The 13,842-nt window shown below is 38.7% G+C and overlaps 1 protein-coding gene and 1 long non-coding RNA gene across 3 annotated transcripts; one reads left to right on the forward strand and one right to left on the reverse strand.

Annotated features, from left to right (window-relative positions):
- Nucleotides 1-3,150: 3,150 nt before the first annotated feature.
- LOC110066371 (uncharacterized) lies at nt 3,151-11,556 on the forward strand. 2 transcript variants are annotated; one of them, XM_089274681.1, is made up of 5 exons: nt 3,151-3,590; nt 4,347-5,442; nt 6,009-6,074; nt 6,194-6,418; nt 9,175-11,556. In XM_089274681.1, the coding sequence occupies exons 1-5, from the start codon at nt 3,543-3,545 to the stop codon at nt 9,567-9,569; spliced, it is 1,830 nt and encodes a 609-aa protein (XP_089130807.1). In that variant the 5' UTR covers nt 3,151-3,542; the 3' UTR covers nt 9,570-11,556. The 2 variants fall into 2 exon arrangements, with proteins under 2 accessions (XP_089130807.1, XP_089130808.1); XM_089274682.1 differs by having other exon boundaries at nt 3,151-3,352.
- Nucleotides 3,487-3,965, reverse strand: LOC110066373 (uncharacterized). The gene is made up of 2 exons (XR_002298557.2): nt 3,775-3,965; nt 3,487-3,604 (listed from the first exon to the last, which is right to left on the reverse strand). It is a non-coding gene; the product is annotated as an uncharacterized LOC110066373 (long non-coding RNA).
- Nucleotides 11,557-13,842: the final 2,286 nt, after the last annotated feature.

Below are 13,842 nucleotides of genomic sequence, written 5' to 3' on the forward strand. Positions count from 1 at the left end.
AACACAACCGCTTCTCACCTCGAACCAGTCTGATGTTCTTCTACCCGCGAAGATGCAGCTTAAGTTCTGATCATTCACTGAGGTCTCTGATGATGGTGTTGTACACTGTACTAGGGATGCCGTACTCTTGCATGATGACCCATAACTTCTCTCTGATAACACTATCAAATGCTTTCCTGAAGTCAACGAAGTTCACATAGATAAGGGCCTGCCATTCCATACATTGCTCAAGGATGTTTCTGAGTGTGAATGTCTGTTCCACAGTACCTCCTCCTTGTTTGAAGCCAGCCTGTTCCTGGCACAGCCTCTCATCTACACCCTTCTTGGTTCTGTCGATCAGAATAATACAGAAGATCTTCGATGGCACTGATAGGAGGGAAATACCACGGTGGTTACCACATATGGTCAGATTCCCCTTCTTAGGGAGTTTCACGATGAGCGATCTTGTCCAGTCTCATGAAACTTTTTGTTCAGCCATAATCTTATTAAAAAGCACTTGAAGCCTCTTGATTGCGGCGTCGTGCGTACACTTGAGCATTTCAGTGCTGATGGAATCCATTCCTGGGCTTTTTACATTCTTTAGTCTTATAATGGCACCTCTAATCTGGGCCTCTGACTGAGATTTCTGATGTTGTTATATCTGGTAGCTGCTGTGCGGCAGCAGCACCAGTGCCGTCCGGTAACTCAGTTCCCGCAGAATCTACATCGAGCACTTCTTCAAAGTGCTCCTTCCATCTTTCAAGGATTTCTTCTCCATTCATTAGCAGCTTCCCACGCTTGTTCCTGATGGCTCTCATCGTGTTTGTCTTTGCCTGAACTATCTGCTTTGAACAATCTGCTTCACCAGGCGGTAGAGGTCACCGATGTTACTGTCGATTGCTACTTCCGCCTCCTCTGTAATGCTGTCTAACATTCTTCTCTTGTCTGCTCTTGCACTCGCTTTCACCTCCTTTTCCTTTCTTCTGTACTTCTCTCTCTTCAGCTCTTTCAGTCGTTCAGATCTGGCTCGAATTGCCCAAGGTGCTCTTTAATCTGCCTTCTCTCATCCATTCTCCCGTACGTTTGGGCACTAATCTAGTTTGACTTAATCCTTCTCTTTTTTTCGAGAACAGCATCTGCACTCTCACAGTATACCTTCTTCAATTGTAGCCAGTCTTGTTCGATGCTGTCATCCTCGTTGTTGGCCAATGCTTCAAATCTGTTTCGGATCTCAATATGTAACTGTTTCTTACTGACACTTTGATCTCTGAGCTTCGCTGTATCGTACAGTTTCCTTCCTCCCCTTCTCTCCCTGCACAATTTCAGCTTCACCCTTGCCAATACACGGTGATGGTCATTGTTGGCGTCTGCGCGCACCTCTCATTACTCTAGCTGGCGTCGAGAAGAGACCTCCTGTATCTTCCACTGATTATGATGTGGTCAATCTGGTTACGGTCGCAGCCATTAGGTGAGGTCCATGTAAGCTCGTGGATGTGTCTGTGTTTAAACAATGTTCCACCGATAACAAGGCCATTTATTCACTTTACAAAATTCTACAAGCCTCTCTCCATCCTTGTTCATCCTTCCTATTCCTTGCCTTCCCATCACTCTCTCCCAGCCTAGGTTGTCTTGGCCACTTTGGCGTTCGTGTACCCCATAATAATCAGCACGTCATGCCTCGGTGCTCTTTCGACTTCCCTTTGCAGCTGCTCGTAAAACTCATCCTTAACCCTATCTTTCTGCGTCATTGGTTGGTGCGTAAAGCATTATTATTGTGAGCTTCGCATATCGAGAATTCAATCTGGCACTCATAATCCTGTCGCTCACCGGGCTCCATCTTGACAATACCATTCTTGCTTCTTTCTTCAGGGCCAGATCCACTCTGATTATCACAACACGATAATTTCTTGGCATAACAACGATCTTCAGAAAAATTCTATTAGTGAATAACACGTCCCGTAAAAGACATCACGCTTCAAAACCAACAGATTCCGCTTGGCTTTCTCCACAAACCGCCATACTTACAGCTCCGAGATTCCAAGAGAGGAAGTCGTCATCGGGTGTTCTGCATGTTGCCTGCCTGCATCCGTAGATGGATCTCGCTAATTCTGATATAGTTACAAGTTTAGCCGTTTATAAGACAATGTATGAGAGTGTTTCGAAAATTGCTCTAAATGCTAGGTATAGAAAATATTTAAGTGGCTTCAGTTACCCTATGCTTGTGTTGCGTTATTTTGACGTCTCTGTATAATTGATGAACCTTAAGAGCCAAGGTCGTTTCTTTTCTTGCGTCAAAACGACCCTCTCGGTGAACTATCTTCAGAGATAAACTTTAAAAGTTCCAGCGAGTTCACATTTTTCTGAAATCTAGGAAAGTTCGAAACGCCGCTCAATTAAATTTGTGGAATAATCCATGTAGGCTGTTACACCTAATGTCGGCTATTCCCCACCCTCCCACTGCGTGAGGGGCAAAAAGAAGTCCAGGAGGTCACAAAGACCCGCATTTTTCTCTATATCGACTTCCTTTTCTCCTTTTGTTTATTAGACTGTCTGCAGTACTTCGGCAGCTCAGTTTAATTTTCTCTCCTTTCTGTGCTGCTGTTATTGTTGATATTAGCCACGTTTGGCCGTGGAATAAAGGCCGGCACACGCGAGAGGACAAGTCCCCGGGACTAGTGCCAGCTGCTACAAGTCCCCTGAAGAATTAACACGAGGGTACTGGTTGTAGGGACTCGTCCATTGTGGCGTTCAAACGCGGGGATTAATTGCACAGGAGTATGGTAAAAACTTGGGGCAAAAGGTGGCATTCTTTCACTCTGTGGCTTTCCCAATGCTAAACCAAAATTATTAAGTTTAAATTAAAAATGTAGCATTAAAATAATTCAGAGAGACAGACAGAGAGAGGGCCAGAACTGGATTAATCATGCGGATCTGTGATTGCTCACACGAAGAGTTTTGAGGGATTTTTTTTGACAAAAATGGCTAGTTCACACGATGTGGTTTATCCCCTCAACTTGTTGCAGGGACTAGTCGCAGGGACTTCGCAGGACCACTGGCTATGCTTACGCACGTGGCCAGCAGCCATACAAAAATATTCCCAACACCTCCCGGTCCCAAGACACCTATGTGGCTGCCACGACGTCATGTGACTAGAGCGCAAGAGAGCTGGAGAGGACCCTGGGAATGAGGCTGTCCAAGATGGCGGCCCACTCAAACACATTTTCACAGTTAGTCGTATTTGGTTGTGCATTACACCACGGCTGTTTTTCAGAAGTGCGAGAAAAAGCCCTGACACCCAGGCTAGGTTTTTCGATGGAAGAACAGAAAAGATGGAGGAGCTCTTCACCTTTTTATGTAATTTATTCATTTATTGGTAAGCCTACCCATATAAACGGGGAATCCCCTGTTCGCTGTTCGTGAGTGTTTCAATGCGGAACGCTATTTTGCTCCACACAAGAGATAAGTGAGACTTGATAAAGTGCACTTGATATAGTGTATTGAAGAATCGAATAGTTGAGCAATAAGCTTTAATACTTGTTGTTGTGCTTTTCACATCTGCTAAAATGAGGGTCGATTACGTCCTACTCGTCTTAGTCTTGCCATCAATTTTGGTAAGTTCAAACTTCTGCAGACGTAAGCAGAATAGACACTCTCTAAATTTTGTTGCTCATGGAATTATCCCTGTTTACTTCATAGCGTACTACTGGTATATATTTCATGGACGATAAGTTTCTCGCCTTGTTATAAATATATAGGTAGTAAATATGTTACGTTGAAACGCGTAACGGAATATACCTGTCTATAATTGTGGTCTTTTAGAATTTTTCCCCAAAGTAAGTTCGCACGATGTCAGGTTGCCGGGACTGAATGGAATAAACATGTTTTGTGAAATTCCGCTTCATTATACCTGCAATGTTGTCTTTTTCGCTCGGTAAGCGTACAAAAGGAGACGTTTTTACAGATTTTTAGCACACCTTTCCTTGAACTGAAAAGCTTTTAGTCCGTTCGCACTTAACTTTGTACTTTGTACTTTGTACTTTTCATTCGTAGAACGTTCCAGAACATTAGAGAATATCTTTTATAGTTTTGGGATGAATGTTATTGATTTGTAGAGAAAAACTACCAAGCATTTGATCTTGAGTTCTCTCTGCAAACTAAGGTTAACTACAATATTATACAAATTCATCCACATAAACTTAATTTCTACATATTTTTCTAGCTTGTATCTAATTATTGCATCATCAATTATCATCATGCTCCTTTACTCACTGCATAACTGCATAATTCCTATGTAACCCAACAGTTAATTTCTTTAAAGGAGATCATTCAAAATGAAACAATCTTTTCTTGAATATTTTGGTTGGCAGGTGTGTGCTTTATCAGTGAACTGTATGACAGTTAAGCCACAGTGTCCAAATTGCACTGCACAACATATTAAAACCATCAATGCTACTACAGGAAGGTGTGTGGATTGCTGGCCTTGTCCAGTTTGTAATGAGGGCAGTGGCTCATCTGTTCCATGTGAAGCAGTCGTAACTGTTCACAGGAAGATTCATTGTGTTTTTTGTGTCCCTGGAACAAATTTTTCAGACAGTACTGGTATTGACCAGTGCCAGCCTTGTGGGATGTGTTCAGGCAAGCATGAAAGTGTCCATTCAGAATGCACTCGGGAAAACAATGTGGTATGCAAATGTGATTTGGGTTTTTTTCGCAATAAAACCACCCAAGAATGCCTACCTTGTGCTTCATGTTGCTCTGGTGATCATAACATCCTAGAACATTGTCAAAGAGATGGAGATGAAATAAAAAAGAAATGCAAGTTTGAAGAGCCTTGGCCATCAATCTGTTTACCATCACTAACTGCTGTGGGGACAATAAATAGTATCTCAGTGTCGCATACGTACCTATCAAGCTTGGCAACATCTTCATCCTTGATGTCATTTTCATATAAACATTCCACAGCCACACCAGTGCTTGGTACCGTCACTAAAATTGCTCCAGCTCCTTCAGAAACAGTATATATAAAAGTCACCTCAGCAAGTTTTCCCAGACCTAACAGACACACCAAGATATCAGGAATTTCAACAGTAAACAAAGACAGTGCCAGGAAGGAAAGCCCTGATATAAACATTGTGATCCCTTTGCCTAAAACTGCAGTTGTATTGATTTCTGTGGTTGTCTTTTTACTGGCAACTTCTGGCTGTGTGGCCTGTATGTATTGTAAGTGCAGGTCATGGCAAACACACAACAATCCACATGCTTTGGAAATGGAATTTAATGTGTCAGAGGCTAGAGATAATGAAGAAAGAAAGTCGAGTGAACATTCTGGAGCTGCCCAGCCTCTGATAGAACTGACTGAACTTCCTCCTGAAGCTACAACTTCACTGTCCTTGAGAACAGATGAAGGAATACGCCTGTTGCCTGACATTCCTACATCCTTTGAAAATGAGCCACAAAATCTTGGTAAATACCACTACACTTATTCATCAACTATAATAAGCAGACTACTTATTATAAGAATTTGCATTGAATTGAAAACATTTACTGTGTTTCTGTCAAGGTATGGCTGCAAGTGGACGCCGTGGGAACACAACCTCCAGAGGGTTTTTTCTCCAGAATGACTTGGAGTCAAATTTCATTGATTTCAAATTATGCAATCTTTAATGAGACAATTTTGTTGAAACTTTACCGCAAGAAAGCTCTCTATCAGCACATTTGAAATCCTTTTTCAGATCAAAAAAACAATAAAATGAATGAAATGAGTCACTGTAATCCAGAGGGGTAAAAGAAACCCTAGAAAAGGACTAGGCAATAGATAAATAACCCATTTTTTTTCCTTTGCTTTGTTTTGCTTTTACAAAATGAAAGAAATTAATAATGAGCAAATTAAATACATACTCTGAATACCGAACAGCCTGCAGCCCCTTAAATCAATTTAAAAAATCTTAATCATCAGGTTACCTATATTGTAGCTGAACTAGAGCTAGGAAATTTAATAAATGCTAATTTTTGTTTATTATATTTAACAGCTCAGCGGACTAGAAAATGCTTGGCTTCTGAAGGAGATGATAATTCAGCTGAATCTGATTTGGAAGGTAAAACTAATTTGTTAAACTATGATCAGTCCTGAGAATGGAATTTAATTGTTATTTGAACATATTAATTTATAACTTAATTTCTCATCTTGAAAGTACGTATATGTTTTATTTAATAGGTCATCAATCTCATTGCCACATTGAAGAAGGTCAGGATGGATTACCAACTACACAATCATCATTGGACAATGTGTTAGTTTGTTCTGATCATAATGCAGGTCTGCCTTCCTCTCCACCAAACAAACCCTGCTCTTCCAGTAACACTGTCAATTCTAGTGCCTTGACAGCTGTCAAACCAACTGAGCAGAGATTCCAACTGTCACCACTTTTAGAGAAAGATATGGGTAAGTTTTAGCTAGACAATAATTTTGTTAGCCACACTTTTATTTATATACAAATATATGTCACTTACCTTGGACCCAGCAAGGTAGTATAGATACCAGTTCAGGATGTTGTGCTATCTGACACTCAGCCATTTTTAGCTGGCTTTAAAATTCTAAACATAAAGTTCATTTAAAAACATAATGTGATTTTATTGTATTTGATTTTCCATCAACATGCAAAAACATGTTCTTAACATTATCTTTTAAGCCTTGGGTGTATTTGTAACATTATTCATATATTTGTCCCAATTTCAACCTCAATATTCATATAAAAAATTCTGATAAAAAAATAAGTGTTATTAAAAAAGAGTTTAATTTCAGCCCCTGATTTGAAAACAATTTTTAATGATAACTATCCTGGTGAAGTCACTCGATAAATCAATATTATTCGATAAAAATTGATAAAACTTAGTCAATGATATCGAAAATCGATAAAAATCAATAACAGGATTCGTTGTTAGTAATTGATACATGCAATTATCAATTTTTTACTTAGCATTATTGATTTTATCGATAAAGATCAAATTTATGAATTTTAGCTTTCTTACAATCTATCAAAGCAAAACCAACAAAAGATATAAAGAAACTCGCAAAAACCACCAATATCAACTTCCTTAAACGATTGTCAATAAAATTTGCTACAACTTTTGTAGAGTCTCATAAGAAAACAATATTTCAATACTGAATGATAAAAATTCAGTGTGCAGAGAACAGTAATGATATTTACTATCATCTCGTTCATACAGTGGAGTCCCAATTTTTTGAACCTCCAAGAGAAATAAGAATTGGTTTGAAAGATCGGGTAGTTTGAGAAATCAGAGGTAAAATTAATGTTGGACTGGGTTAAGGGAAACGATTGTTGGTTCTAAGAATCAGGAACTTCAAGAAATCACAATTGCACTTTTGTTTTTAACACTAATTGAACATGAATGAAACTATTAAAGTGCTGTACCTATAAATGAACTTAGCCCGCCTTTCAGTTCCATCGCTTGAACCAACTAGGTGTCAATGTTCTGAATAGTTTCCAGAATGCAGCTTAGTGAAACGTTTGGTCCCGCAAAAACCATGTTAATTAACAACTTTGAAACTGTTTCAGCAAAACAATGTAAATGATGAACTTTGCAACAAAATAATATAAAAAATATCGTGAAAGGAAAAATGATGGATAAGTGAAAGAAATCAGTAGTGTACATCTATGAAATCCATACTTAAAAAGTCACAATCAAACGCGGTGTTGATGGATACAGTTTTTTTTAAAGTGCAAACTAACGAACAAAGTCAACAGATATATCCAATAAAATCAATAAAATCGATAATTTTGAACCTAGCCAGCATGTGAGTATCGAGTTTTATTGATTGACGGATATCATCGATAACACTTGAATTCAGTTTATCTATTATTATTGAGTGGTTTTCCGAAATCAATTTTTATTGAGTGACTACCCAGGGTAACTATATAACTAATCAATCGAAGAGTAAAAAGGATGTTAATCTCCTCATTATACAGTCAAACCTCTCTAAAATGGCCACCTTGGGGACAGAGGAAAGTGGCCGTTGTGTAGAGGTGGTTGTTATGCATATGGGGAGGTAGGGGTGTAATGTAACACCTGTTTTTATCAGGGTGTACAAAATGTTTAGTGCTAAAAAGTGTTTATTGTAAGAACAGATTAAATAAGGACCAACAATCTGTGGCACAGATCAAGTTTTGTGATCTTTTACAATAAAAAATGGGGTTTTGTAATTTGTATACACCGTTTGTCAGTCATTGATTGACTGCCTGTTGTCAAGAGGTTTTTTGGCAGTTGGGATGCACTTTTAAAATTAAAAAAAGAGTGAATGTATAGACTTGTGCAGAGGTGGCTGTTGTAGAGATTGGTTATTAAAATTAAAAAAAAGAGTGAATGTATAGACCATCTGCTGGGGAAAAAAGATGCTGTTGTAGAGATCGAGGTGGCCATTTGTGGAGGTTTGACTGTATACCTAATTATTTCACAGTAAGTAGAGATACATGGTAAACAAGTCAAAAAGAAAACATTGAAGATTGAAGCCATACATTTATCAACCAGTGATCAGCATTTAACATTTAAATATTTTAAAAATTCCATATTCTTATTGGTATTTTACCCTTCATTTAAAAAAGGTATTTTGATGGGAGAAATGAATCAAAAATTATTTCCAAGATAAAATTTGATTACTCAAAAGTTGTTCTTTGGAGGAAGATATGTTAATAAGCCCCAGGGCTTGACACTACCTTTTTACACCACTTTCCAATTTGGAAAGTACATTTCAAATTTTTCTTTCCATCTCAAAATTTTACTTTCCAAATTGGAGTGCGGTATCGATTGCACCATATATACCACATGTATTTATTGTACCCAGACCTACTCAGCAGCTCTCTCGATACTCCAATATGGCAGATCAGCAAATGCTGGTGTAAACGAGTCCTGGAAATGGAAAATCATCCCCAGATGGTTATTTTTATCATTTGATTATTTTTTTTGTGTACATTTTCCACTTACGCCTTATCCAGATCGGTCAAGTATTTTGGTTCATTTTTGATTTTTTTTACTTTCCAAGAAGTAAATTTACTTTCTTAAAAAACAAGCAGAAAAGTTTTAGTGTCAAGTCCTGATGCATATATTGATCAACAAGACTGCAGGATGTTTGTGAATATTGCAGTCATCACTAATGATGTTTGTTCCGATCTCTGTGTTCAGGTTCAGAAATGGCAAATCAGAGGGCAGTTTGTGGCCTTTTAGTTGAACCACCAATTCAGTCCACTGAAGATAACAGAAGCTACAATACTCACATCAAAGATGTATCTGAATCAGTCATACATGATATGTGTATGCTGCTTGATGTGGAGAGGGAGATAGATGGCAAAGATTATAAATTGCTTGCTAGTGAGTTAGAGTTAACACCTGTAAAGATCAGGTACCTCAAAGAGCTTAAACAGACACAGGGCAAAAGCCCCTCTTATGTCCTGCTGATGCAGATCTTTTCAGCTGGGGAAAACTTAGGAACCCTTCATCACCTCCATTCCATACTAAAAAAGATGGAAAGGTTTGATGTGATAAAGGTTCTGGACGATTGGGTTTTGAATAATTCTTAAAATAACTGCAGCTCACTGAGGCCATCAGTGCTGTTGAAGTCAGACCAAGATTGATAGATCAGTTCTGTTACTTGTCAGAATTATTACAATTTACTAGTTCAGAGCCTGAAAAAATGTGCCATCCGGTCATCTGGGACGAACAGATTTTCCTACTTGACAAGTGATTTTCATTCTCACTTGCCCACTGGAGAAGGGCCCAGGAAAGTCATCAGCCAACTAAATAAAAAAAAGTAAACTTAAGACTTGTCCAGGGCAAGCAAAATTTGAGAGCTCCTTGTCTGAGCAGCTTTTTGTGTACTTGGTAGGTAGTTGTGGAGGGGACAGGTAGGGGGAGAGGTTAATTTCCTGCATCCTATATTTTTTACTCCAGGTTCCTGCCACACCTCTAGTGGTTCCCACCAGATAGCACTCTTTCTGTTTTAAAATATTGCACAATGTTAGCCTGCGAGCAGGCTCTCGTGCACTGTGGCACAAGCAGCGAAGCTGTTAGCACATTGTTAGAGGCAGGGTCGTAACTGAATTGTGTAGGGAAATTGTTGATTGAAATAAAAACATAGTATTATTATAGCTAGTGTTCACATTGTTAGGTTAAGATAAAGTCTATACATGAGCCAAGTGGCCTGTCATACCGTCGCTTATCTCCGGTTTCTGTAGCGTGAAGCGACTAGGAGTATTTCTACTCCTCCCTGGATGGGATGCTAGTCCATCCCAGGGTTACCCCCAGCTTTAAATTCGCTGGTACCCATTTATACATCTGGGCAGAGAGAGGCACTGTGAGAGTAAAGTGTTTTGCCCAAGAAGACAACTCAATGTCCCCAGCCAAGGACACACATTCGTATCGTTAGTGCTATATTATTAATACTGAGTACCTTGTAATGTGCAGCTTTGAAACTTTGTTCACATGTACTTTAATATGACGGTACTTTAATGTAAAAAATACTGTTTTAAAAAAGTTGAATAATTTGCAAAATTAGACAGAATTAAACTTTTTATTAGAATTTCTTCATCTATAAAACTTTACTTTTGTGTTGTTTTTTTTTTACATAGTTACTTTGTCATCCAGTTAAGCATTTTCAAACAGCTTTCCTCGGTACCATGTTGCACAAGGGAGTGAAAAATACGTAAAACATGCGTGACCTCCTGCTTTCCAACCTTCACAGTTATTATTTGAGTCACCCGATAACCATGCAGCACCAGTTTTTGTATGATCATTTTCTTCTCATATATTTTGCTTCTTGACATCAATTCCTTTGTTAATTGTTCATAACTTATTGTCAGTTTGTTTAGGATTGAGTTTCATTTGTCTTAAGTTGTTATTTTAAATTCAGTAAAATTTTCTCTCGTGAGAGGGCTTGTAACTTGTAACTACTGCTTTGACTCTAGAGTTAAGTGAAAAAATCATTATTACAGATATTTCATAACTTAAAGGCACTTGTTTTGGCTTAAACAAAGGAAAAACTCGGCCAATCTCTTTTCTGGAAGTTTCTTTAATGTATTAAATAACCTAGTAAATGAAATGTATTCAGGCGCGGATCTAGGATAAATGGTGACTGATTTCCGAAACAACGAATTCCGAGTTCGCTTCTACCATAGCTTCTGGTTCTTGCTATCATCATAACACCAGAGCCGCTTCCTATGAGAAACAAACTTATATTTCGTTCATTTGTCTACTCGACGTCAATACAAACGACCTATTCTAAACAATCAAATTAATTTAAAAAGTACTCTTCTTCATTGACCGAGTAAAGGTGGCTCATGGAAAAAAATCTCTGCCCTTATATTTAGTTCTGTGATGGGACGCCGAGAAATTTGAAAAAATCCATGCTTCCTCTTTCATAGTTTCAGCACAGGCACCCTAAGCTCTCTCCATGAACCACACAAGCAATACAATATGGCATCGAATTATAAGGGTTTATATGGGATTTTCTACAAGATATCCATGGAGGTAGTTAAAAGTGAAAATTCTCAATAAAAATGGCTTACCTTATTCCATACGTGTGTCCTTTGCTCCTGGTGTGATCATTTTACCGATTTAATTTGATCTAAGCGACTTTTTTGAATTCCGGTTTTCCCTTCACAAAATTTTCTCGACCCTTCGGATGTTTTCATTCCTACATAAGAAATCGGGGACGGACCCCAGGCTCCTCCTGGGAGTCGCCATGCCTCTAAATAGCACAGTAGCGCAACTTGGAAACGCGATGCCATGAATTAATGGCGTAGTGCAGAAAAAATGATATTGTTACTACCACTGTGTGCAGTATTTCCTTTCAAAAATAAAAATCCACGCTGACTAATTTTCCATTTGAGTTTTCTTTGCCGCAAGGGTGTGCCTTGTTCAGCGATTGTCACGTATGAAATGGTCTTTTTATGTATTGATCGAGGTCTGAAATAGAAGAGTCACTCTTTAATGGTTTATTGATCATGGCCAGGTTACGTCAGTTTTAGATAGGTATACCAACAGGAAATGAACTTTAACTTTTGGCTGTGTGATGAGGCATGGCATGGAACATTTCACCTTGCTAGGGAACGAGAAATCTCCCGAGTCTTGCTTGATGTACAGAGACCTGTCCAGCGCTTCGTTCCGATTCAATTCAAGTTTTGGTTTCTTTAAAGGAAAGCTTAAAAAATCTTTTGAATAATCACTGTCTCACTCAGGTTCTGAGGTAAGAGTGAAAGAAAAGAACGAAAGGCATTACATTATTGACTGCGAGTGGATCCTCTTTTTTTTTTAGCTCTTTTTATTTCCGGAGATCGCACCACACAAGATAGATGATTTCTTGGAATATATTCATCTTTTAGCCTGTGAGAAGGCTCTCTAGTCAAGGATGGGTCGAAAAGAAAGCGGAAAGAAAGAGGAAAAAAGAGGGAGGAGGAAAGAGAGATGGGGGGACGCCTTAACCCCCACTCCATTCCCCCTCGGCCACTTCACTCTTGGCAGTTCCTTCTCGGCCCTTCTACAGGCTACTCATCTTTGGAGCTGTGGATGATAGCAGAGGCCATAATCGGGGACAGAGACCGTAACAAAGTAGCATCTTGATGGACAGGCTTGTTGCTATGATACATATCAATTTTGCTGTTTTTGGAACAAATTGTGCATCGCGTGTGGCACTATACTTTCGCGAGGACACCACGAGGCGGAAAATAAAAACGTTGGCGTCCGAGATCACTATCATTGGTGAAAATATTCATGATATCGGTAATGTGGGCTTGACTGATATTCAAAAAACGTACAACGATCAATAAAATGAGCGCACGTACTCAATAGGGGAAGAAAGACTGTTGCGGTTGACCCCTAGCTAAAACGACGTGCTCAGGTAGGTAACATCCGCCTACAGTTCCTGAAGTCCCAAGCCTTTTATAGCCTTAAAAATCTTTGGACTGAAATACTCGACAGTCTTTCCTTCAGGCAATATAAAAATTTAATACAGCGAGACAAACAGGGTATAGCGATATTCAAATGTTTTTTTTTTCTTTCAGGCTTCAAAAGAGAAACAGGTGGACAAAAATCGTATATATTACTTTTGCCTCATTGCATGGCTTTATCATCAACACCTGCGCTTGAAAATAATAATAATAATAATAATAATAATAATAATGATAGTAATAATAATAATAATAATAATCTTTTTTTACTTTGAACTTGTAATGCACTAGATTTGCCTTAACAGAAAATAAAGTAGCGAATTAGTCATAACAAAGAAGTTCACATCCAGACATCGCAATATCCTGGTCCATTAATATGCATTATCTTAGCAAAAACGAAACAAGCTAGTTAAATTTAGCAATCAGTAAGGGATTTTTCTTGGATATAAAATGTACATGAAGACTGAAATTTGTGCAAGCGCACTCCCGAGATCTCTAGATCAGAACATGATTTCGCTTACAATTAACACATGCTCGATCTTAAAGAAATAAATGATTGTCTTCGTTTCAGCAGCTGTCAAGAGTTTTGTTCAATAACCCAGTGGTTGTTCAGCAAAGCAATGGACGTGACTCTTTTTTGCTTCCCTTAACTTTTAGTCTTTTTTTTTTTGGCTTGTTGTGATTGGTTATCTAGCACTTTCGCGTTTCCGCACGTGCTTTTGAATTGAGAAAAATAAAGAATTATTCCTTTCATCACAACACTAAAAACACGGAGGCAACTTAAGGTATTTAGCATTTTCACGAGACGCTCCTGTAGCATAAAATTTCGGCAACGCGCCGGAGGAGTGGACATCACATCGGTCACTACGAAGCACCAGTTAGATAAAGCCTTGGACTGAACCTCTAGTGC

Source organism: Orbicella faveolata, unplaced genomic scaffold, assembly GCF_042242905.1.
Source record: "Orbicella faveolata isolate gen_17 unplaced genomic scaffold, um_ofav_v1 contig_36, whole genome shotgun sequence".
Lineage (NCBI taxonomy): Eukaryota > Metazoa > Cnidaria > Anthozoa > Scleractinia > Merulinidae > Orbicella > Orbicella faveolata.